Source organism: Canis lupus, chromosome 36, assembly GCF_003254725.2.
Source record: "Canis lupus dingo isolate Sandy chromosome 36, ASM325472v2, whole genome shotgun sequence".
Taxonomy (NCBI): domain Eukaryota; kingdom Metazoa; phylum Chordata; class Mammalia; order Carnivora; family Canidae; genus Canis; species Canis lupus.
This window is the reverse complement of record NC_064278.1, coordinates 5,884,965-5,912,416: the sequence shown is the minus strand read 5'-3', so window position 1 is coordinate 5,912,416 and position 27,452 is coordinate 5,884,965. Positions and strand designations below refer to the sequence as shown.

Here is a 27,452-nt window from a genome sequence, read left to right as displayed (position 1 = left end):
TAGGCCCACCCAGGTGACCTTGTGCTAGTATGCTACTCAATGAACAGTCAAGCCCCTGCAGTTCTAACCATTAGCCCCAGAGAGGCATCTCTCCCAGACAGTTACCACGTGTGTACACTGCCCTGCAAACATGTCTACATCCAAAGCAGTGACTCCAACAGAGACATGCAAGTTGAGGAAAGGAACGGCCCCACATTCTTAATTTTTATTCATTCAGACTCCATCAGGTAAGAAACAAAGACCCACACTATACCTCATTCTTTGAGGGACATCACACAACAAAATTTTTCAACAGTGTCTTTTGTCGAGAAGGTGGGACAGTAGAGGGAAAGTCTCCTCAGGTCCAGGAGTGTCCACTAGCAGTCTTGGTAATCATTTTCTTCCATTACCAATTTCCTGTTTGACTTAAGACACTCTTGTCACTCATCAGTGCCCAAGCTTGCAGTTGCTAATTGATTTTCCAGTCTTCTGCACAATTGAGGACAGATATGATGGGCACAATTAGAACCACCTGCTACAAATTTCTAATTTCTTTCGTTATCAACCTACTGCTCCTGGTCTAGGACATTTAACACTTTGTGGAATAGAGAGGAAGAAAACAGACCCTTATTGCGAATATCAGAAGGTTATTTTCTTGCTAACTCTTAACAAATTTTTTTCATACCTGGGCACTTGACTTCCATATAGGGCATGACTACAAAACTTGAGTTCCAGAGTTACCATGGATAATTGTATAAATGCATGTATATCATGAATCAGTCAATATGGAATATTTGGCATAAAATAATCCAAATAACATTTAATTTTTTGCATTTTGCCAAAAGTAAAAAAATCCTAGAATATTATATTTTCTCCTAGGTTTAAATGTGCATTATTTTCAAGCATTTTTACAGCTCTGCTATTTTCCTGCAACCAACGTACCCCCTAAACAATTTTTCCCCCTGAACACTTTTGAAGTTAATTATTTATTGTGATATACACAATACATACAAAATGTGTAGAATATACGATGTATCATTATAACCATTATTAAATGTACAGTTCAGTGGCATTAAGTACAGTTGTATTATTGCACAATCTTCACCACCACCCATTTCCATAACTTTTGCATCTTCCCAAACTAAAATTCTGTACCCATTAAATAATAATTCCCCATTTCCCTCTGCCCCAGCTTTGGGCAACCATCATTCTACTTTCTATCTCTATGAGGTTTAACTGCTCTAAGTTAACACAGAGGAATCATGCAGTAGTTGTCCTATTGTATCTGGTTTATTTCACCTAGTTTAATGTCCTTTAGGTTAATCTATGTTGTAACATGTGTCAGAATTTCCTTCTTTTTTTTTAAGATTGTATTTATTTATTCATGAGAGATACAGAGAGAGAGAGAGGCAGAGACACAGGCAGAGGGAGAAGCAGGCTCCATGCAGGGAGCCTGATGTAGGACTCGATCCTGGGTGTCCAGGATTACGCCCTGGGCTGAAGGCGGTGCTAAACCTCTGAGCCACCGGGCTGCCCAGAATTTCCTTCCTTTTTAAGGCTGAATAATATTCCTTAATATGTATATACCACATTTTGTTTATCCATTCATACAATTGACATGAGATGCTTCCACCTTTTAGCTATTGTGAAAAATGTTCCTGTGAAAATGAACTTACAAATATCTTTCAAGTCCCTGGTTTCAATTCTTTTGGGTAGTATGCCCAGAAGTGGAATTTCTGGATGATAATTCTATTTTTAATTTTTTGAGAAACAGCCATCAGCAGCACCATTTTACATTCCCACCAGCAGTGCACAGGAGTTCCAATTTCTCCAATTTCTCTTAGCCAACACTTGTTATATTGTTTTTATAAAATAGCCATCCTATAGGTATGAAATAGTATTTTTTTGTTGTTATAACTTGCACTACCCTAATGATTAGTGACATTGAGTGTCTTTTCTTGTGCTAATTGGCATCTGTATATCTTCTTTGTAGAAATGTCTATTCAAATCCTTTACCCATTTTTTATTTTTTTAAAAAAGATTTTATTTATTTATTCATGAAAGACAGAAAGAGAGGTAGAGACATAGGCAGAGGGAGAAACAGGCTCCTCACAGGGAGTCCGATGTGGGACTCAATTCTGGAATCCCGGGATCACACCCTGAGCCAAAGATAGCCGCTCAACCGCTGAGCCACCCAGGCGTCCCGTTTACCCATTTTTTAATTGGACTGTTTATTCTTTGTTGAGTTGTAGTAGTGCTTTATATATTCTGGATATTAATCCCTTATCAGAGACATAATTTGCAAATACATTGTTCTATTCTGTGAGTTGCTTTTTCACTCTGTTGATGTCCTTTGATGCACAGACTTAAATTTTGATTAAGTCTGTTTTATCCATTCTTATTTCGTTGCCTGTGCTTTTGGTGTCATATCTAAGAAATCATTGCCACATTAAATGTCATGAAAATTTCCCCTTTTTTTAAATGAGTGTTATAATTTTAGCTCTTGTGTTTAGGTTTTTGATCCATTTTCAGTTAATTTTTGTAAATGGCATAAAGTGAGAAGAGTCCAGCTGTATTCATCTACAGGTAGATATCCAGTTTTCCCAACATCATTGTTGAAAAGACTGTCCTTTTCCTGTTGAATGGTCTTGGCACCCTTGTGGAAAATCATTTGACTCTATTTGCAAATGTTTATTTCTAGGTTCTCTGTTCTATTCTATTAATCTATGTCTGTCTTTATGCTGGTTCCACACGGTTTTTTATTATTGTACTTTCAGTAAGTTTTGAATTCAGGAAGTGTGAGACCAACTTTGTTCTTTTTCTTTTAGTTTTGTTTTGGTTTGGGTTTGTTTTTTTTTTTTCTATTCAGGATCCTTTGAAATTCCATATGAATTTTAAGATGGATTTTTCTATTTCTGCAAAAGACATCATTGGGATTTTAACATGGACTGCATTCAATCTGTAGATCACTTTGGGTAGTATGGATATTTAAACAATTGGTTTTTCAATCTATGAACATAGGATTTCTCTCCATTTATTTGGGTTTTCTTTCATTTCTTTCATCAGCGTGTTGTAGTTTTCAATGCACAAGTCTTTTGCCTCCTCAGTTAAGCTTATTCCCAAGTATTTTTAAAATTTTTGATGCTATTATATACAAAATTGTTTTTGTAGTTTCCTTTTCAGATTCTTCATTGTTAGTATATAGAAATGCAACTGATTTTTGTGTGCTGACTTGGCGTCTTGAACTTTGCTGTATTTATTAGTTCTATAGAATAATAGAATGCAGTTAACTTTATTTTTATTTATTTTATATATTTTTTAAAAGAATTATTGATCTGAGAGAGACAGTTAGAGAGAGCATCCACAAGTTGAGGGAAGGACAAAGGTAAAGAATCTTCAAGCAGACTCCCCATCGGGTGAGGAGCCTGACAATATGAGGCTCAATCCCGCAACCCATGAGATCATGACCTGAGCCGAAACCAGGAGTCAGACATTGAACCAACTGAGCCACTCAGGCACTCCTAAGATTCTTTTAAAAAACATATTTTAGTTATCCTCTTTAAAATTATGCAATAAAAACATTCTGATTGGTATAAATTTAAACAAGCCAGAAGAATATAAACTAAAAAATGAAAGTGCCCTCTCACTGCCATTCCTCCTCCCTCCCAACCAATCCCACTTCTCTCCCATTAACAGTTAACAAAGGTAACTGACATTAACAGTTTGGAATTTGTTCTTGTGTGTATGTTAAGTATCTTTTTAAAGTCTCTATTTCTCCTCTAGTCTTTTGCAATAAACAACAGCCAAAAACTTAATATTTCAGGTCCTTGAAGAATGCCACCAAAAACTTCTTGTAGTAATAATCATGTGCATGTCTCCCATTTTAAAGCTACTAATATTCTATTTCTATTCTTTATTTAAAAGAAAGAGAAAGAAATTTATGATTTTTCAGTTAATTTTTGTAAACGGTATTAAAATAAGAAGAATCCAACTATTCATTCAGCAATAGAGTCAGTTATTTGAATATGGTATTAAAAATGTTAACAATTATGTTATTAAAAAATCCCATTGTAATTATTCATTTCAAAGTTGAATACCTCCTAAGTGGATCACTATATGTAAAACTATTACTATATATATATATATATTTTTTTTTTTTTAAGTGAAATAAGCTCTCTAGTGAAGCTGCATCCAGTTCATTACTTTTTTTCTTATTTCTCATTTTAGGTAATACAAACACTGCTGAGTGTTGTGTTACTCACAGACAAGAAACATATTTTTTTTTCAGCTACATTTTGTCACTGGCTAAATGGATAAAGAAATATGTTCAGTTAGAGATTCAAATACACAATATCTCCTTTTGAAGTGTGAATTTTTTAAATGTAAAATTTATTTTGAAATGACAAAATTTGTCAATGTATCCCAAAAATATGTATTGCTGCCTTCAAATTGCACTTTTAAAATTAAAATGTAATGTTTAGCACCATAAATAACAATTTCTCATCAAACTGATGGAAATTCAGGATATATTTTTCGTATTTACATTGAAAATGCACATTTGACTTCTTAACTTTTTTAAGGAGTTGATTGGAAAACATTATTTTTCTGATTTTAAGAATGATTTCCCTAAAAATTTGATTTTTTTTATAAGTAGTTACACATATGCAATTTGTTTTTCTAAAAAATAACAATTTTTACTTTACTGAATTCCTTAGATATAATATGTTATTCTGGTTCAAATAATAATATAAAAATATGTATATATGGTTACTTTTTGTCTTATGTCACAGCAACATTTGAATTATATAATCCACTGAAACCAGACAAAAAGTCCAAATTTAAAAAAAAAGAAAAAGACTTTAAAAGATCATCTGCTCTATTACTGTAAGCAAGAGCTTTCACAACACTTTTAAGTGTTTGGGACCAAATAGTGAATGGTAACAAACATAAAATGTCCTCTTATTTCTTTATCTGTTGGAAACAGACACTCCAAAGGCTGCATGCTATGATCTAAAGTTAAGTTTTTAGAATATATGATTTAAAAGAAAGACATATTTCCTGAATTTCTTTATTAACAATGATACCTTCTAAACTGTACCAAGAAAACTAGAGTCCTGATTTGAAGGTTTTAGGATCTAATGTATGAGTGTTATAAGCAACTACTTAAAAGATACTTGCCCATTTAAGAAGCACAAGGTTTCTATTGTTTTTTTGTTGGGGTTTTTTTTGGGGGGGGGGGTCTATTGTTTTAAGCAATCATTAATAGTGATAAAATAGCAAATCAGAGTAGACTAAATAAATCTAAAACCAACAGGGAACAAAACCAAAATGTTGTTATGAATAGTGACACCAGTAGCCAAGTTCACAGACAACGTTTTTTCTCCATTATCCAATAAATGCCATAGTACAAGGTAATGGAAGAACCAGTAATATCTCCTGGGTTTGAACCAGCACAGTAACGGTGGTCTGGCCATAGCCTCCATGATGAAGTGCCTTGCTGGCCTCCTAAGACAGCAATCAAAGGCACTGGCTGGGCATGATAACAATGCAACTCTGTCTCAGAGAAGAGAAGGAAAAGCAGATCCTAAGTTATGAGAGCATGAACCATTGAAAGCATAAGGAAAATTACAATAGCATCTAGATAATGTTTAGTTTTATGTACTTTCCTTTTGAAACACATTTACATAAAACTCTGCCACTGCAATCTGGTTAAAAAAGAACTTTTCTAGTTTCAAATGTGTGCTCTTTCGATTATTAATAGAGTACAGAAAATATTTACTAAAGCATAATAAAAATCCATATGCTCCGCAAAGAGGAATATCATGGGTGCCTAAGATCGCTAAATATTGGTAGTGATGTTCATAAGGCAGTTAAAAATTTTAGTTCTTTTCTCTCTTCTTTCCATTTCCTTTGGAACTCTTCTATTCTTGAACGACCCCATTGCTTTTGTTTCCCTTAGCAACTGAAGTATGCATGCTAATGAAAAAATTCCAGAATTGGATGAAAACATCTAATTTGCTTTCCTGGGTTTCCTGGGTAATCTCATCAGGTCTACCCTTTCTTACTGACTCAGCAGTTCTGGCCAAAAGTCACCACTGTTTGAAATGTGTTTCCTCAAAACTTCAGATGTGGGATGCCTGGGTGGTTCAGTGGTTGAACGTCTGCCTTCAGCTTAGGGGTGTGATCCCAGAGTCCCGGGATCGAGTCCCACATCGGATTCCCTGCAGGGGGCCTGCTTCTCCCTCTGCCTGTGTCTCTGCCTCCCTCTGTGTCTCTCATGAATGAATAAATAAAATCTAAAAAAAAAAAAGAAAAAAAAACTTCAGATGTGTTGAAAATAAATTTTTCAAGGTAGTTTACATCTTAGTTTAAAATTTCAGCGCCAGTTAAATTTTAATCCTCACATTTTTCTATTAGATATTCATGTGGAAGCATATATACAAATTTTCCAGATTCCACTTTTGATGCATTCATGTTGGGAAAGGAGAACTGCCACCAATCAATGAACACTAATTCACTCAGCCGTGTGGGAAAAATATTAGTGGGTGTACATCCTTGGTTTAGTTCCTAGGGTTTTAAAATTATCTTCAGTGAATGCACACATATGAACACATTTGAATAAGCCAATGACTCCATGTGCTTGTGAACAAACTGATTTGGGAGCCATAAAATTGCTACTCCAATCTCTGTTCCATTCTCACTAGGCAAGTATGGTGGGTGGGTGCATGTGAACTCCATGTTGGCAATGTTCATTCCTCTTCCCCACCGCACAAACATTATGGCAAGGTATGTGCTTGTAGCCTAATTACAAAACAGGGACATGTTGTGCCAAGGAATATTTTGCTAGCTTTATGGACTTTACCAACTATACTCTGAAACTGGAGCTGGACTCTATTCCTTGAAAGAATTAAGCCTTGTCTTTGAGACTCAAATTTTCCTCACTCATCTATTTCTGGGAATTGCACAGACATTTGGCATGTATTAGTAATGTTCAGGGTCTTTGAGTATTTTTCTGCTCCATGTTCTGAAGAATTCATCAGAAATGTTTACCCTGGTGCCATTTTGTGCACTTCATTATGCTTTAATGACTTTTTTTTATGGCCCAGAAACTTACTATAATCATTCCTTTTTTTCCATTTTTAAGGTTTGAACAGGCTTTTATTACCAGTTTGATCAGTAGTGTGGTAAAAACGAAGAACAGTTATTTTTGGATAGCTCTTCAAGATCAAAATGATACAGGAGAATACACTTGGAAGACGGCATGGGGGCAGAAGTCTGAGCCGGTGCAGTACACACACTGGAATGCACGTCAGCCTCGTGAGTAGAGGGGACTACAATACCACTTCTCCCTCCTGTTTTCTTTGACCAAAATTCCTTCCACCCCATGATACACCTCCTTTGGTGCTTCTTTTATGTTTTCTTATTGCCTAAATCAATTAAAACAATTACCACAGGTTCTCAGGGGGTGACCTATGGCTGGCTATTTTTAAAAGTATAATTCGTGTGACATTTGACAGGTTCAAGGTATAAATTCATTGCTCAAGATCACATATGCCTTTATTAGCAGGAAGTCCAGTTTCTTCCTTCTAAAGTCTTTTCCCCATCCCCATCCCCAACCCCCTCATCGTCCAAGAATCGCAGGGGTTTACTCAGGCCAGAATAGTCTGTTATACTTCAAAGCACACTGAATGGGCACATATGGACATATCTGTCAGTCCACAGTCAGTGCCACTCTGCTGTGGAATGCAGGCCCATTACTTAGGTAAGACTTTCATTAATCCGTCTCCTCCATGGACCTCTGTGGTAACTTAGCCAAGATTTCAGAGTTAGAGCTCTATTAGTTCACTCTCATAAGCTCAGCTCTAGATCCCAAAACATGAAACTGTACCAGGTTAGTCAGTTTCAGAGAAGCAAATGGCTCCAGCCACAACCTACACTAGAACTAGGCCCTATGGAACAGGACACCAACCGGGACTTGACACCCTTTTGCCTCAACATGAGTTCCTATTTGGATGCCTTGGTCCCTATTTTACTTGTGGGTCTCAATCAGGCTACCCCAAGAAATGATAGGCAATATGTTACCTCTACATTTGTTTCTGGAGGAAACGGGGCCTCAGGCTCTTCCCTGAGGAAAGATAAATATTATTGTAATATTATCAAAATAATTTTCATAAATCAAACATGTAATAATAATTAGTCAAATGACTAAATATATCAATTAAAAGAGATTGTCAGAACAGATCAAAACATAAGACCCAACCATATGTTGACTACAAGAAACCCACTTTAAATACAAAGACACATGTAGATTAAAAGGATGGAGAAAGATACACTATACAAATACTAATCAAACAAAGGCAGTAATAGCTATATTAATTTCACACAGCAGACTTCAGAATAAGGAAATTTTTCGGGGATTAAAAAAATGAACATTACGTAATGGTAAAGGAGTCAGTACTCTAAGAAGATATAACAGCCCTGAATGTGTATGTGCTTAATGGCAGAGTGTCAAAATACATGAGAAAAAAGCTGATAGAACTGCAAGGAGAAATAGATGAAGCTACTATTACAATTGGAGACTTTAACACTCCCCCTATCAGATATCTATGGACTACCTAATCCACCAAGATCAAATTACACATTCTTCTCAAGCTCACATGAAATATTTGCTAAGATAGACCACATTCTGGCCATAAAACACATTTTAACAAATTTAAAAGAATAGAAATCATCCCCGAATAGCTAGGAGAATATTGAAAAAGAAAACCAAAGCCGGGGCATCACAATGCCGGATTTCAGGTTGTACTACAAAGCTGTGGTCATCAAGACAGTGTGGTCCTGGCACAAAAACAGACACATAGATCAATGGAACAGAATAGAGAACCCAGAAATGGGCCCTCAACTCTATGATCAACTAATACTCGACAAAGGAGGAAAGACTATCCACTGGAAAGAGGACAGTCTCTTCAATAAATGGTGCTGGGAAAATTGGACAGCCATGTGCAGAATTCTCTTACACCATGCACAAAGATAAACTCAAAATGGATGAAAGATCTAAATATGAGACAAGAATCCATCAAAGTCCTAGAGGAGAACACAGGCAACACCCTTTTTGAACTTGGCCACAGCAACTTCTTGCAAGACACATCTATGAAGGCGAGGGAAACAAAAGCAAAAATGAACTATTGGGACTTAATCAAGATAAAAGGTTTCTGCACAGCAAAGGAAACAGCAAAACAAAAAGACAACCTACAGAATGGGAGAAGATATTTGCAAATGACATATCAGATAAAGGGCTAGTATCCAAGATCTATAAAGAACTTATTAAACTCAACAGCAAAGAAACAAACAATCCAATCATGAAGTGGGCAGAAGACATGAACAGAAATCCCACAGAGGAAGACATAGACATGGCCAACAAGCACATGAGAAAATGTTCCACATCACTGGCCATCAGGGAAATACAAATCAAAACCACAATGAGATCCCACCTCACACCAGTGAGAGTGGGGACAATTAACAAGACAGGAAACAACAAATGTTGGCGAGGATGTAGAGAAAGGGGAACCCTCTTGCACTGTTGGTGGGAATGGGACCTGGAGCAGTGACTCTGGAAAACTGTGTGGAGGTTCCTCAAAGAGTTTAAAAATAGAAGTGCCCTGCAACCCAGCAATTGCACTGTTGGGGATTTACCCCAAAGAGACAGATGCAGTGAAATGGCAGGACACCTGCACCCCAATGTTCATAGCACCAACGTCCACAATAGCCAAACTGTGGAAGGAGCCTCAGTGTTCATCGAAAGATGAATGGATAAAGATGTGGTCTATGTATACAATGGGATATTACTCAGCCATTAGAAATGACAAATACCCACCATTTGCTTCAGTGTGGATGGAACTGGAGGGTATATTACGCTGAGTGAAGTAAGTCAATTGGAAAAGGAGAAACATTATATGGTCTCATTCATTTGGGCAATATAAAAAATAGTGAAAGGGAATAAAGGGGAGAGGAGAGAAAATGAGTGGGAAATATCAGTGAGGGTACAGAACCTGAGAGACACCAGATTCCTGGGAACAACTCTGGGAAACAAACAGGGGGTGGTGGAAGGGGAGGTGGGCAGGAGGTTGGGGTGACTGGGTGATGGGCACAGAGGGAGGCACTTGATGGGATGAGCACTGGGTGTTATGCTATATGTTGGCAAATCTAACTCCAATAAAAAATATATACAAAAAAAAAGAATAGAAATCATACAATGTCTTCTCTCAGGCTACAGTAAATTAAACTAGAAACCAATAACAGTTGAAAGATCCTGAAATACTTAGAGATTAGACCATACATTTCCAAATAACACATGGATCAAAGAAGAAATCTCAAGAGGAATTTTAAAACCTTTTAAACTAAATGAAAATGAAAATACAACTTATCAAAATTTGTAAGATGCAGAGAAAGTAATGCTTAGGGGAAAATTTAAGGCACTAAATGCATATATGAGAAAAAAAGAAATATCTAAAATCCATAATCTAAACTTCTACTTTAGGAAACTAGAAAAAGAAGAGAAAATTAAATCCAAAGTAAGTCAAAGAAAATAATGATAATTAGAGCAGAAATCAATAAAATTGAAAATAGGAATTCAATAAAGAAAATCAACAAAACCAGAATTAGGTTCTTTCAAAAGATCAATGAAATTGATAACCCTGTAGCCAGACTAAAAAAAGAGAGAAGACACAAATTACTGATATCACAAATAAAAGAAGGAGCATCACTATAGCTCCCAGAGGCATTAAAAGGATAATAAAGAAATATTATGAACAACTCTATATCCACAAATTTGGTAACCTAGATGAAACTGACCAGTTCCTTAAGGTACAATCAGCCAAAATTCACACAAGAAGAAATAGACTATTGAAGTAGGCCTATAGCTATTAAAGAAATTGAAACAAAAATTCATAACTTCCAAAACAGAAAGCACTAGGTCCACAAGGGTTCACTGATGAATTCCATTAAACATTTAAGGAAGAAATTACACCAATTCTCTACAATCTTTTCCAGAAGTTAGAAGCAGAGAGAATACTTGCTGTCCCATTCAGAGTCCAGCATTACCCTAATACCAAAATCGGACAAAGATATTGCAAAAAAAGAAAATTACAGACCAATGTCTCTCATGAAGAGAGTAGCAAAAATCTTCAATGAAATATTAATAAATTAAATCCAACAGTATAAAAAACAGTTATACACCACAACCAAGTGAGATTTATCTCAGTTATACAAGGATGATTCAACATTCAAATATTAATTAGTGTAATCCATCACATCAATAGGCTAGTTTTAAAAAGTCACATAATCATATCAATAGGTGCAGAAAAACATGTGACAAAATCCAACACCTATTTGTTTTAAAAACTGTTAGCAAACTCGGAGTACATGGAGAACTTCCTCAACTTTATAAAGAACATCTACAAAACCCACAGATATCATACTTAATGGTGAAAAAAATAAAAGCTTTCCCACTAACATCAGGAAAAAGGCAAGAATGTTCCCTACCAACACACCAACACTTCTTTTAAACATTGTAACTAGAAGTCCTCACTAATGCAATAAGACCAAAAAAAAAAAAAGGCAAATAAAAGGTATACAGATTGGAAAGAAAGAAATAAAACTTTGTTCACAGATGATAAGATTGTCTATGTAGAAAATAAGAATCAATTAAAAAAACCCTTGAACTAATTAATACGTGATTATAGCAAGATTGCAGCATAAAAGATTAGTGAACAAAGGTCAATTGCTTTCTTATGTAATAGCAATGAACAAGTGGAGTTTAAAATTAAAAACATTATCATTTACATTAGCACCCTCCATATTATAACACTTATATATAAACCTAACAGAAAATGTATACAACAATCTATGTGAGTAAAACTATAAACTTTAATGAAATAAATCAAAGAAGAACTAAATAAATGGAGAGATATTCCATGTTCATGTATAGAAAAACTCAATATTGGGAAAATGTCAGTTTTTCACAAACTGACCTGTAGATTCAGTACTATCCCAGTCAAAATCCCAGCAAGCTACTTTGTGGACATTGACAAAGTGATTTTTAAGTTTATATGGAGAGGACAAAATAGCCAACTCCATATTGAGAAGAACAAAGTCAGAGAACTAACACTATCTTACTTCAAGACTTACTATAAAACTAAAGTAATCAAAACAGTGTGGTATTAGGGGGGAAAAAAAAGACAAATCAACAGAACAGAGAGCCCAGAAATTGACTGACATGCACCACAGACCTAAATGTGAATCACAAAGCTATGATACTCCTAGAAGATAACATAGTAGAAAACCCAGATGACCTTGGGTCAGGCAATGACTTTTTAGATACAACACCAAAGGAACAATTCATGAAAAAACAATCTTCGTTAAAACTTAAAACTTCTGCTCTGAGAAAGACAATGCCAAGAGAATGAGAATTCAAGCCACAGACTTAGAGAAAATATTTGCAAATACTACATCTGATAACGGACTGTTACCCAAAATATGCAAAGAATTCCTTAAACGCAACAATAAGGAAACGAAGGACAGGATTTAAAAATGGACAAAAGACCTGGGGTACCTGGGTGGCTCAGTCAGCTGAGTATCCAACTCTTGGTTTTGGCTCAGGTCATGATCTCAGAGTCGTGAGTCTGAGCCCCAAGTTAGGCCTCCCACTCAGCAGGGTGACTGCATCAGTCTCTCCTTCTACCCCTCCCTCTGTTCACACTCTTTCTCTAAAATAAATTAAATATTTTTTTAAATGGACAAAGCTTAAACAAGGAAGATATATAGATGGCAAATGAGCACATGAAACTATGTTCAACATCATGTATCACTAGGAAATTGTAAATTGTGATGAGATACCACTATTAGAATGACCAAAGTCCAAAACACTGACAGTATCAAATGCCAATGAGACTATGGAACAGGGACACTCATACATTGCTAGTAGGAATGCAAAATAGTACAGCATAGCACTTTCAAAGATAGTTTGACAGTTTCTTACAAAACTAAACATACTCTTACCATCACATAACCCAGCAATCATACTCCTTGGTATTTACCCGAATAAACTGAAAACTAATGTCCACATAAAAATCTACACATGGATTTTCATAGAAATTTTATTCATACTTGCCAAAACTTATAATCAGTCAAAATGGCCTTGAGCAGGTGAATGGATAAAGTATAGTATAGCAGACAAGGTAATATTATTCAGTGCTAAAAAGAAATGAGCTACCAGGCCATTAAAAAAAAAATGGAAAAGGGGATCCCTGGGTGGCTCAGGGGTTTAGTGCCTGCCTTCAGCCCAGGGCATGATCCTGGAGTCCAGGGATCGAGTCCCACGTCGGGCTCCCTGCAGAGAGCCTGCTTCTCCCTCTGCCTGTGTCTCTGCCTCTCTCTGTGTGTCTCTCAAGAATAAATAAATAAAATATTTTTAAAAAATAAAAATAAAAGAAATGGAAGAAACTTAAATGCATATTACTAGTGAAAAAGGCCAGTTGAAAAATCTACATACTACATGATACCAACCATTGACAAACGCAAAACTACGGGACAGTTAAGAGAATACTTGTAAAAAGTTGTTTGGAGGGGAGGTAGGGATAAATAGGCAGAGCACAGAGGATTTGGGGGGCAAAGAAACTATTCTATATGGTAATACAGTGATATATATATATATAAACATTTGTTCAAACCATAGCATGTATAACATCAACAATGAAATCTAATGTAATGTAAATCATGGATTTGGGGTTAATAATGATGTGTCACTCTAAATTTTAACAGATGTACCATTGTGGTATGGGATATCAATAGTGGGGAAGGTTTTACATATATGGGGCAGGAGGTATAAGGGAAGACTGTATTTTCCATTCAATTTTGCTATGAATCTGAAATGCTCTAAAATACATAGTTTATTATTATTTTAAACTATACTTTTTAAAGATGCCAGCAAGGTGAGTGAAGTTAACACAAATTACATTTTTGTGTATAAACACTGGTATATATATATATATATATATATATATATATATATATATAGTAGAAACCAGTGACTTTGCATGGCTCTATAAAAGAAACATTATAATTTAGTCAATAAACAACCTACTCATTCTACAAATTTATGAATAATATTAAAATGCAGAGAATAGTAAAGTTCCATGTCGTACTATTACTGAAAAAAAAAAAAAAAGCTCAGGTTTCATTTCTAATATACTTTGGAATTTTGTTAGGAATGTCTATACCTGTCAAAATAAATTAATACATTTTGAGTAGACAAAGTCTTGATTTTTACCTTCCTTGGGGCATATTTGGATGTCTAAAATCTGAAACTGAGGCAGAGCTCCTTGTCATTCATAAGTTTCTGCTATAATTTATTTGAGTGGCACTACTCTTTTCCTGTTCTCCCTGAAGCAAAAATAATATCATGATGCTCAGTTTGGCTGCCCGTGTTGACTGACATTGAGTAAATTGTCTCTGAATAAGATGAAAATGTAAATCTTTTTCTGAAGAAAATAGCAATATAAAAACCTCTGTGTTTCTTTTTTTCTTTTAAATTGCAGTTTGCAGAAACACCATCCTAAATCACATTTTTTCCCCTGCCTGTCATGAAAGTATCCATTAACTTGGTCCTCATGTCAGAATCTTAATCCAGTCCAAACTGACTATATAAATTGACCACCAAACAGGAAGCCTGCTGTTTTTTAAAAACTTAGCCAAGACTCTGTCCTTATGTCATATCATCAAGATATTCCATCTATGGTGGAATCGCAGTTCTGCCACTTTTTTCAACTTTGTATTACATTCCTCGAATGGTGTAATGACCCCGCATATATCCATAACCAGTGTCATCCATTATGAACTCATGGTCTATCTTGTTTCATCTATACCCTCACCCACTTCCCCCTCTCCCATATTTTGTCATAGCAAAGCCCAGACATCATAATGTTTCATCCACAAATATTTCAGCATTATCCCTAAAAGATAAAGACTTCTTTTTAAAATACATGACTATAAGACAATTGTCACAGTAAAAGTAATTAATTATAATTTCCATGACATAAATCTTCAGTTAATTCTGAAATTTCTAAATTATTCATAGATACTGTATAATGGATTTTACACTATTTTGCATCCATCTATTAGTCAGGCTCTGTGACAAAAGTTTTGTTTCTAAATCTAGATGCTACTGCAGAAAAGGTGTGCTTCGGGCAGCCTGAGTGGCTCAGCGGTTTAGCGCCGCCTTCAGCCCAGGGCCTGATCCTGGAGACCTGGGATCGAGTCCCACGTCGGGCTCCCTGCATGGGGCCGGCTTCTCCCTCTGCCTGTGTCTCTGCCTCTCTCTCTCTCTCATTAATAAATAAAATCTTAAAAAGAAAAGAAAAGGTGTGCTTCACTCATATGGGATAACTCCAGAGCATTTACCCCAATCTTACCAAGTCAGTAGAAATCTTCTGCCAATGGCAGGGAAATTGGGATCCCAGGAGAGCACATCAGATCCGTTTTTCTTAAAAGTGACTCCGCATAGCAAGGAAAAGCCTTCCAGCCAGCAGATAGATAGGCAGAGCCAGTTTAAGGCTTCCCAGAGTTCTGAAACGAATCACCACATAAATGAGGGCAAACTTATTCTCATTTCTGGGCACTCTTTGGAAATGTCCGTATCTCTTTATAGTCATGTAAATAATGTCACATGTATGTTACATGTCATACAAAGTAAAAATGGGATTGTAGATGTTGAGGGAAGTGCTATGGGCACACACAGAAAAGAAATGTAACAGGGGGAATGAGAGGGAGCTCCATGGAAATGGAGGAACATAATTTGAGGGGAAGATTCAATCATTCAACAGCTCTTTACTGTATGCCTGCCCTCTCTGGACCTTGACATTGTCTCATGGTAGACGCAGTCAAATCTGTTTTCAAATTCTGCATCAAACCCTCACCATGCGGCAGAAAAAAAGGACAGAGAAGGAAGGGGTAGGAAGAGGACCTAAGAAGTAAGGATTATTGCAGGATGGGAAAATAATTATACTCAAGTAAAATAATTGTCCAGAGGCTCTGAAGGCCCAGCTACAGTTCCCTCCTACCCTGAGGCCACAGATTGATTTCGTTCATCTACTTTCAGGTATTTGGCCAGAGAGGATAGATAGAAGCTTTCCAAATCAGCTCAATTTCTATGGTTAGTGGCTTTGCCAAATGGGAAGGACTAGAATAGTGAATTGGAATTTCTTAATTGACCTAAAGTTATCCATATTTGATGTTTGATGGAGAGAGTGAAGGGGGATAGAGGGAGGGTAGGGCACGTAAAGAAAATCAGTTTAAATGTGAGATTCACCACTGAGGAATAGGATGATAGTTTTTCTTCTCCAATGGGAAATGAGTTATTGAATTTGAGAACAATTTCTGTAGGAGAAAAGCCCCCTCCACTGTCTCCCATACCCTACCTTATTATTTGGCTTTTGCAAGCACACCCACAATATAGGATTATAAATTCGGTTTATATCTCCCTTAGCCCAGTCTCCCTTTATTACCCTGCTTTACTGCTTCTTTGGGGCTGAGACTTTAAAATTTGGGTCAAATGTTCCATTAAGTTAACCACTTTAGAATACCAATAACACTCCTGCAGCACTTTTCATCTTCATAGCAGATCACAAACATCTCCTTCTCCACTAATGAAGATGAGTTGAGTATCTATAGTATCTAAAACCAAAGCTATTTAATCATTGTCTGATGTGAAAAAGTAAGACAAAATGCAAGACCAACAAAAAAAAAAAGTATATTACATTTTAAACTTGCTGATTTGAGCTTTTTAAAAATTCTTTGAACATGCAGGAAGAACTTCTGCCACAAAATCCCAGCTTTTGTAATGAAAAGTCAAAATAAGAATAGAAGCAACATCTTAGGGGTGGTTTTAGTCCTTCCTATCTTTAAGGATGCTTTTAAATACATTATTCCATTTGATCTTCATGAAAACCAGTGAGAAGAAAAGGGACTGTTATCCTCACATTTCAGACAAAGTTTCTTGTGATTAATTACCTGTTTGGCTTTTGAGTCACTAAATATTTGTGCTGAGACTAGAACTCCAAACTTCAGGTGCCAAGTCAAAGGCTGCTGGGGAAGGAAGGACGGAGGTGTTGAGGGGGAGTGTATGTTTGCCTTGTTCTTTCAACTAGAGCAACTCCATTGGCCTGTTACATTTGGGGCTTCCATGCAGATTTCCACATTTTGATTTCATTAGAATCATTAGAATCTCATGACAGAGTATGCAGCATCTCCTCTATTGTTCATGACCCTGCTGGATCATGAGCTGCATTCTAAAATTACATTGAACAGGATTGCAAAGCTCCTCTTTCCTTGAACAGGATTGCAAACATCTCCTCCTGAGAGGTTGCAGTTACATGCTATAGTGTTTGCCCTTTGCGTGGCTCCCATCATTCATTCATCTTTTTTTAAGATATTAATTAATTAATTAACTTATTTATGAGAGACACAGAGAGAGAGAGAGAGGCAGAACACAGGCAGAGGGAGAAGCAGGCTCCATGCGGGGAGCCCAACTCGATCCCAGGACTCCAGTATCATGCCCTGGGCCGAAGGCAGGCACTAAACCGCTGAGCCACCCAGGGATCCCTCATTCATTTATCTTTAACACTGTTAATTAGCTGTTCTGGCCAATGGAGCTGACTGATGGTCTGTGTATACACCAACTCTCTCTCTCTCTTGACTTTGTTTTTCTTCTATACAAGTCATACTAGTCATGTTTTCTTGTTTTCTACTGGTTACTTTCACCTTTCTGGGTCTCTTTGACGCATCAGCACACACACACACACACACACACAGAGGACTGTGAGCTTCCTGTGGAAGGCCGTGATGCCTAGTGTCTAAGGTAGGACATGAACTCAGGATTGTTGAAGACACAAATGCTGGTTCTCTTTCTCCCTTATTCCTTCTCTTTTTCCACAAACTCTTCCATTCCTTTAGGAGAGGCTCTTTGTATATCATCCTCTGTCTTCTATCTCACTATCTCTTAGTCTTTCTGTGAGCATAAAATAATCACCCATTGCTGACAAGGATAAAGCCAGTTGCTCTGTATCTAAAAAGAAATTGAAGCCATTCCTTGTGAAGGAAATTAAGCAAGACAAATATCTAGTACCAAGTGACTACGTTTTTAAAAGTGCCTTTAGGTCCAGAGTCATCAGAGTCTTCAGATGTTCATCTATAATTGCTTCCTTTTTTTATAAGCACCCCTTGAAAACTCTTTTCTCCTTTTTATCTTTCAAATTTCAGCTCAACTGTCATTCCCTGCAAATCCTTTACTGACATCCTGAAGCGGACTCCATCACCCCTTCTGGAATCTCCCAAAGAAATCTGGACTCTCCTTTACTGTAGTACTTCATACATTATGTTCAATGCAATTAATTCTTTGTGTCTATGCCTCACACTAAAATAAAGAATTTTTGTTTTGTTTTGTTTTGTCCTTTTATCCCTAGCAGCTACTATACCGACTAGCCTGGTATGCAGATATAGGTGCACAATTTTGTTGTTGTTGTTGTTGAAGTTGATTTAGATAAATGAACACTTTGGCTTCAAGAAAAAAAGGTTCATTCTTACTTAATTTTTATTCTATTTTTGGAATCGGATTGCTTTCTACTATTCACTGATATTTGAGGTGTATTTTTTAGCTGTCCTGTGAGTTATATAGATTTGATGACAAACGAGCATCTTAACATAGAAATTGTTTCTATGGAAAAATATGGTTCATTTTCCAATATGTTCAAGCATACACAAAAGAACAGAACTTCATCCAGAACTAGATGGTCTTTCCCTTTTCCTTAATGTCTGCCTAATTCCACCCCCAGAGTTTCACCCCATATGGAATTTCTCTCCACTCTCCCGTGGTTTGCAGTTTGGCTTTCTGTTATGTACCTTGCCTTGAATCCATCATTTATGTATTTTCTCTGTCAAATCTGTTTCTCAGAGGATAAGCACAATGCATTTTTCATTGTTGATTTTTCACAATGGGGTTTCAAAGCACAGTATACAGAGTAAGTGCTCAGTAAATGATGGTCTGAATTTTTCTCTGAGCAGTTAAAAAAAAACTCAATAATTGAAAGTAGAGGAATATTGGCATTTGACTGAAATATTCGAGGCTTGATTGAATACTGGGGATATTTGAGTCCCAGGTTGAATAGTGCCTAGCTCCCTATCATTTGCCATCTGAGCTTCAAATGTCCAAATTCCAATCTTCATGGGCTCTTTTCCCTTACTTTTTTATCTTCTATTGTTTGCTTCAAAGATGAAAGGAAGAGAAATGAGATAGTTCTGCTAAGAAAGCATTCTTCTTCATCTTTCTTGTTCTTATGTGGCGCTTCTTTATGAGATGTCAGTTGTGCAATGCTCTAAAGACCTGTCTTCCAAGAACAAAATGTTCTAGTAATTCTGGTATTAAAAAATGTTGTTTTCTGCTTTTAGGGTACAGTGGTGGCTGTGTTGTCATGCGAGGAAGGAGTCCACCTGGTCGCTGGGAAGTGAAGGACTGCAGACATTTTAAGGCAATGTCCCTGTGTAAGCAACCAGTGGGAAAACAGGAGAAAACGGAGCAGGAAGAGAGATGGCCCTTTCACCCCTGCTATTTGGACTGGGAATCAGAGCCTGGCTTGGCCAGCTGCTTCAAGGTGATGCCAAGGGTACCTAGGCATTCTCAGTGGAACCAACATTATTTCAGTTTTGTTCATGTATCCCAAATTCCTTTACTCCAGACCAGTGCCTAGCACACAGCAGGTACTTAATATTTATTGGCTGTATCTATCTTTTCAGTTATATTCCAAAATAAGTTTAAGTCAAAAGACTGACATATCTCTGATAATACTGAAGTCCTCTTCTTGAAGATTGGTATCAAGGCCCTAGTCAATACTGTTCTGACTGCATAGTCCCAAATGAACAAGGCAGATGCTCACTGGGTATTGAAATGGTACAATTCCATATCATTTGTATGAAAATGAATAAGTCTCTATTATGGAATAACACCATTATGCTGCTAAAAATAGCTTTTGCAGCTTAACAGATACCTGAAGATCAAACAAATTAATAGATACAGTTGATATATATGTGTGTGTGTATATATATATGTCTGTGTGTGTGAAAATTGTGTGAAGGAATGTCTTTTTGCAAATCAGCTTTAGATCCTAGATGTAAATCAGTATCTACAATCTTCTTGTCATGAAACATCTAAGAATGCATTCAGTTTAATGTACACATGTACAATCCTACATCAAATTCATCAGATAACAGTGACCTCACAAAGGAATAAGTTGAACCTTAGAAATTAGCAAACTGAGGCAGCCAGATGAAGTGATTTGCCCAAGATCACAATTATTTATTGACAGAGTTGGAACAAATGCCTGATCTCAGGGCTCCCAGTCCAGTGCTTTTTCCATTACAAATTACTCGGACATGTCAACAAACGTGTGGTGTGTTTGATGGGCATGGTGCTAGGATTGATGAATTTTAAGTATTCAAGAAAAAGTTCCCAGAGGAGGTGAGTTTTGGCATATAATTTTAAGATGGAAAGGCTGCGCTGTGTCCCACAGGACCAGGAAACCTATTCATTCTGGTCTCAGCAAATCAGAGTCTGGTGAAGCCTGGCCGCAGGATGCCTGCCTGGCATTACAGACTCTGGCACAATGTCAGGCAGATAAAAATGAGGAGTGCACAGAGGCCTCAGGTCTGGAGTTCTGTATTTGTGGACCTTCACCCTTGATCCTAAATAAAATCGGAAGTACATCTCCATTTGACTGATGTCTTTCTGCTACTGTGAGGACAGCTGAGAAACAACAGAGAATTTAGGCACAGCTAAGACCCAAAGACCTTAGTAATATACCTGCCCTGGTCCCGGGTCTCATTTCTCATTTCCAGCTATAGGTTAGCCAGATTCATGATCATTCAGCCAATTCTAACTTGTCAGAAGGTAATCTGGTGGGATAGAAATTCATGGGCTCTTGAAGCAAGGACTTCTGGATCTAATCCTAGCTTTGCCTATTTGTAGTTGTTTGACCAGAAATTTGTAACCTCTGTTAGCCTGACTCCCCGCATCTCTTAATAAACATTTATTAAGGGACAAGTATATGTCAGTTACAGGATATTTAGAAGAAGAAAAAAGAGTCCTCAAGGAGTTTATTTATAAAACTGAGCTCATTATATCCTCCTCATGAATTTGTTGTGAGAATAAAATGAGAAAATAGTTTTACGATGATTAGACATATCCTAGTTCAATAAGTGTTATTTTTCCCTACTGGGTCAAGCTTTTAATATAGAATAATGACAATTGTACTACTGTTATTTTCTTGTCCAGAATTAAATCGCCTCACCTTATCCATGATAGTGTCAACTTTCTTTTTTCTCCTACTAAACCAGGTATTTCATAGTGAAAAAGTCCTAATGAAAAGAACGTGGAGAGAAGCAGAAGCATTTTGTGAAGAATTTGGAGCTCACCTTGCAAGCTTTGCTCATATTGAGGAAGAGAATTTTGTGAATGAACTTTTACATTCAAAATTTAATAGGTAAATACTTGTTAATTTTGAAAAAATGCAATCAAATATTCTGTTTCCCAGTAATAACTTATTAGGGATGAGTATCCCAAATATTTGTTTAAAATCTCAAGAATTTGTTTTAAGCCGACACAATTAGCCATTAATTGTGAAAGAAAAATTTATTCATATAGTTTTATATTTATATTACACCAAGTTCTTATTCTATAAAACAAAGAACAAAGTGATGGTTGTTTTGATATTTGAAATCTTTTCTGTGTATCTCAAGTCAGAATTTTAGAGCCTTTCCAGAAAACTCTAATTACCTAACCCCATGATATTCAAAGTGTTGTCTGACGATCCCGAGAGTCCTAGAACCCCAAGATTAGGAGATCAAGTGGGCTGAGGTCCTAGTTCCATCACTGACTCACCAGAGCAGCTCCCACCGGCTCTACTTCTAGTTATTTGTATATAATAGGAGTCCATGTAAGATTTTGTTTGAAAAAAAAAATCCCACTGATTGAAAAAAACATTCCAAACCAACATCCGAACTTTACATTTGAGGAAATAGGCATTCACTTGTCGGTATCCATCTTATAAGTTTACAGAATCTTGAATTACATGGAATTAGAAGATCAATTTAAATTTGAAGAAATGAGAAAAGCTTGTGCTACCTTTTACCCAATGTAAAAATTCTTTCCAGTATATTACTGTGGTCATCTACTATCTGCACAATTCCTTTCAGAGTGATCCTTATTTGGGAGAAAGTCCATTCCATTGTTGGAGGCTGGTTTCAAAGATCAAATTTCTAGTAAGCCAGAGCAATACAGATCAAGTAGATTATATTTTTGAACATTTGAAGACAGCCATTATGTTCTCTTTTAGTGAGTCTTCTCATCCATTGGCCTCTTTTTGTAATATGTTCTTGTCAGCTAGCATACATTTTTGGAATATCTTCTATGGGAGGGGTACTTCTAAATGATTAGCTGGTTGGAGAATGCAATAGACAAGACAGACAAAATCCTGCCCCCGAGAAAGCAGTATGAATCCAATGGCTCCATACATTTATTAAATAAAAACAAATGTAACATCAGGTACTATGCTCCAAGCTCTGGAAATCTGGAGTCTCAATGAAACACTTGCTTAAATTACAGAAAAAATCCAAAACTATTTTTTTGGGAAAATCCTAGGCTTCCCCATAGGTCACCTTTAGGACACTCCAAACAGTGATTAATATGTAACATCTATCAAATTATTCATCTCCTGCATCTATAGTAATGTTCTTAATGGTTGGAGCCATTGAAATCATCTCCCAATGTACTCTCATAGAGTACTGTTGGGGGAAAAGAGTCAAATATTATTTGCAAAACAACGCAGAAACTTGGAAATTTACCATATGCATTAGCATTGTAAAGGCTTCTAGAAGGAAGCATTTTCTTCTACCACAAACCTCTTTTTTTGAGAACACTTATCAACATCCCATGAAAATTCTAGCCCCTGTGAGAAATCCTGACCTAAAACCACGTTTCCCAAATCTGGCTGATTCTCACACTCACTTGGACACATTTTGACACAGAGCCCTCTGGTCTCACACCAGAACTGCGGAGTCAGATTCTCTGAACCTGTGCTCGCTTTGGCAGCACATATACTAAAATCAGATTCTCTCTTTTTTTTAATTTATTATTTTTTATTCTTTTATATAAATTTTATTTTTTATTGGTGTTCCATTTGCCAACATATAGAATAACACCCAGTGCTCATCCCATCAAGTGCCCCCTCAGTGCCCGTCACCCAGTCACCCCCACCTGCCAACCACCTCCCCTTCCACCACCCCTAGTTCGTTTCCCAGAGTTAGGAGTCTCTCATGTTCTGTCTCCCTTTCTGATAAAATCAGATTCTCTGAGACTGAAGAAAAGTTCAAGAAGCTTCCTGACTAAGTGGACCACAGTCTGGTGTGGGGCCACAGATTCAAGGGATGCAGGATAGTCTCCATTGTTCTAAGTTGTAACTTTGCTTCGTGACTTAAGCTCTTTGCAAAACATCGAGTATAGGGAGGTTTGCTATATGAAATAACCACGTGCAAACTGCATCCAAATTTGTTGTAAGATCAAATATCATTATGTCTATTTATATAAGTTCTCACACTTGAAATTTCTTGTAGAACTTAATGCCAAGCATCTACCAAATTATTAATCTTTAGCACTTAATCACAAAAGCTGTATAATATTACTTTGCACCAAGACTGCCAGGGAGTTTAACACAATCTCATGCTTGATTATAGCAAATAAACCAGTTCTCATAGTAGCATACATGCTTCTCCTTGTTATGGCACTGCTTTTTTATTTCTATCTTATTATTTATTATATTATTAAAAATGATATAATTATAGGAAATTGATGAGGAAAAATTAATGCCAGTTCATCATCTAGGAGCCAGTACGTATCAGGAAAAATGTAGAACTCTGAATTCAGTGAGTAAAGGAATAAAAAGTTCTTAAGGCAGGAGAGTGATATTGATATGAAGGTACCTGGCTTAACCTTAAGGCAGCATCCTCCCCCTCCACAACCTTGTAAATTGTAAATTGTAATCATGGCAGTCATCAGCCAGGCCCCAGTGATCTCATGGATTTCTAAGTCACATTTTACTTTCATTTGTATTGTTCAAGCAAAATAGCTCACATATCTGAGAAAAGGACGCTTCAGAATAAGCTTGCTTCACTGCACTAACGAAAATAAAGCATCTGTCATGACTTCTGAATCTTTTAAATCTTTAATTCTCCAAATTATTCTCAGAATATTATCTTAGTGAGATGGTTCGTTGTACAATTAGACTTTATTGGTTGATTTATTGAGTACTCTGTGGTTTGATGTATTTGTCCTCCGCCTAATAGGAGGAAAGATGATTCTCTGTGGGGCTTCTCGCCAAGTCTAACCCAGTGGTGAATGCTGAAGTTAATTTACTGTGCCTCAGACTGATTTGCTATGAAATTATGTTGGGATCTGAAAAAACAAAAAACAAACTCTGCTGTGTACCTTTTATTAAAGGGTGTGGTGGGTAATTAACCTTCAAAGAATACATGAACATTTGACCAAAAAGCAACAAATCAAAGCATAGGAAAGTAGTAAATGTATAGTAAAGTAGTAAAAAGTCCTCTAGGGAAAAGATGTTCCAAATTTCTTACCAACTTGCCTTCGTGTGTTCTTATATGATTGAAAAGTGCTGCCATCCCTTATAAACATGAGAAAATAGTGTTCTGAATATGAGTTCACTTCTCCCCCAACTGCATGTCATCAAAGAGCACACCATACAAGCCCAGAGTAATAGGAAGCCATAGCTCAGATTTTGCATACAGAAAACATTCAGTAAATGTTCATTGACTTGATCGATCCTGCCAGGAGTATCAGCTGTTTCCTGTGCACATAAATACTTTAAAATATTACTTGAACCTTTTACATTTTGTTGTGAATTGAGTAGGAAGAGCCAAGTTTTTGTTTTTTCACAGGACAGAAGAAAGGCAGTTCTGGATTGGATTTAATAAAAGAAACCCACTGAATGCTGGCTCTTGGGAGTGGTCTGATGGGACTCCTGTAAGTTTTTCCAAACTGAAGAAAAGGAAATGAATTCAAAACAGGTGACCCTGGAACACTTTGGTAAACCAACCAAGGGAACCTGGAAATAATGACCATATTTCCTGTGACTCAGACCCAGATAAAAACTGCACCAGATCCTGGTACCATAGGAGTTATTTCTGCAAAGTCCTGGGAAACCTTTGCTAGCTACATAGTTTTGAGGCCAGCTATAGGATCTCATCCTGGAAATAAATAAAAATCTCCAACCCCCCTCCCAAACTATCTCTCCATGTAAAGAGTCTTGAGAAAGAAGCAACTGTTGTTTAAAATAATATTAGGCTTTCTTTACTTCACCTTCCCTCTCTAGCTTGGCACCTAATTATATGAATGTGGGACCCTTGTCCAGATCACAATGAAAAGAACCATTTCAGTTTATCTCTAAAAGAAATGCCAGCCTTAGAAACACCATTTCCTTCTCAACCAGAGCAAGTTATCTAGAAGGAAAAAAAAATTACTTTTCTTTCAGCCTCATACTTGTAAAAAGCTCTGTGAAGGAAAAAAGGAATTCACTATTACTTCTTTTTTCAGGTGCAATGAGGAATCCTCATATTTTCCTTAAGATGATAGGGAAAAAATGGGAGCTGTATCCCAGATTGAAATGAGATCCATCTGAGGGCACATGCAAAATCAAATTATTCAGTTATACCTGTGAAATAGGAGGCTAACATAAGCCTGCAGTGAGCACTTAATGCAGCTCTTATTTACTGAGCCCGAATTATATTCTTACCACTGGTTGAATGCACTGCTGCATGATCTCATTTCACCCTTATAATGATTCAGTGCAGTGGTTATTAGAATGCTTAAATAGTTTTCCTAAAATAATGCATAACAGAACCAGAATTTGTACACAGGTTGTCTGCCTCCAAAGTCATGATGTTATAATGTCTTCTTGTTGGCAAAATATCATCAGCCTAACTTTGAAATAGTAAAGATCAATAGAAAAGAACAATCTCTAGCCCCACTAGAAAAAAATTTGCAGTAAGGAAAGGATCTGTGGAAATCTGTATGTGGAAAACAAAAATAATAAGGACATGCTAGTTAAACATGTAACACACACACACACACACACAAACACACACACACAAATAGTGCTGCGTCTCTGAGAAGGGTATCAGGACCAGAGAGTAAAAAGAGACCTTAGAGATCACCTGCCCCATCCATTTTGCTATCAGATAAACTGAGGCCCAGCGAGTGGAAGGATCTTAGCAGACTCCACCTGCTACATAAATGACAGTCAATATGGCACCTGGAAAACGAAGTGTGGTATGTAGAGGCTGAGAATGTTTCCTTTTGTTTTAGTAAAACAATCTCATTAGTAATAGAGAGGAATAGACTATTTGGTTCAGCATAAATGAGATAAACCCATGAAGCAGTGCATGGAGTTCCTCACCACCACTCTCTACTTGGACAAAACAAATGTTCAAACTCACACTATGGTCTGAATACATATGAGCTTATGTATTTTTACGTTAGGTGAGTTATATGATTGTGTACATGTTTGAGGAGGCGTATAAATGTTTCAAACATCCTCTTTTTTCCAAATTTTTACTCCAGTTTCACCTGTGGTCCATCCACTTTTCTGTCAAGTAGCCATTAAATCATTGATAAGATTGAATTTTTATTAATATCCCTCTTAAATGACCATTCATGGAAAGCTTTGGATGGTTTCCCAGTAAAAGCTAGTGAAAACTTAAAATTTAGTGACTAAAGACTAAAATCTCAGGGTATATGCAAAAGAATCTACATCACAGATGAGACCCAAATCTAACAGATCAGAGCCTTCCAGAGGTTTGCCCAAGGTCCCAGGGCTAGCCTATTGTGGCCAGTGAGAAAACAGTACAAGTTCAGAAGGAACCCTGCTTCTGATTTATTCCTTCTGGAGAAAGGAGTAGCTTGCCTCCTTTTAAGAAAAAAAAGCATCTTTAAGGAAAAATGTTAGTTTCGTTAGCTTGTTCTTCACAAATATGAAGCAACCTTTAATTGCAATCTTATCCAGACATTTCTTAAGCTTCCTCCAAGTCTACTGTGGTTTATTTACAGAGATGCCTGTTTTGATCTTTTGAAACTTTTTGTGGGGGATCATCGTTAAGAAATAATGAACTTCATCTGCTGCAGGTTGTCTCTTCATTTTTAGACAATACTTATTTTGGAGAAGATGCAAGAAATTGTGCTGTTTATAAGGCAAATAAAACATTGCTACCTTTACACTGCAGTTCCAAACATGAATGGATATGCAAAATTCCAAGAGGTAAAAACATAAGATTTTTACTATATGTTTACTTTCTAATAATCT

At 36.6% G+C, this 27,452-nt stretch overlaps 1 protein-coding gene across 1 annotated transcript in view; it reads left to right on the top strand.

Annotated features, from left to right (window-relative positions):
- PLA2R1 (phospholipase A2 receptor 1) overlaps nt 1–27,452 on the top strand; it is a 113,602-nt gene that overhangs the window by 54,527 nt on the left and 31,623 nt on the right. Inside the window, exons 11-15 of the mRNA XM_025471090.3 lie at nt 7,124–7,296; nt 19,477–19,679; nt 21,418–21,563; nt 25,033–25,117; nt 27,275–27,407. Coding sequence (XP_025326875.3) covers nt 7,124–7,296; nt 19,477–19,679; nt 21,418–21,563; nt 25,033–25,117; nt 27,275–27,407 — 740 coding nt within the window. The remainder of the gene's footprint in view (nt 1–7,123; nt 7,297–19,476; nt 19,680–21,417; nt 21,564–25,032; nt 25,118–27,274; nt 27,408–27,452) is intronic.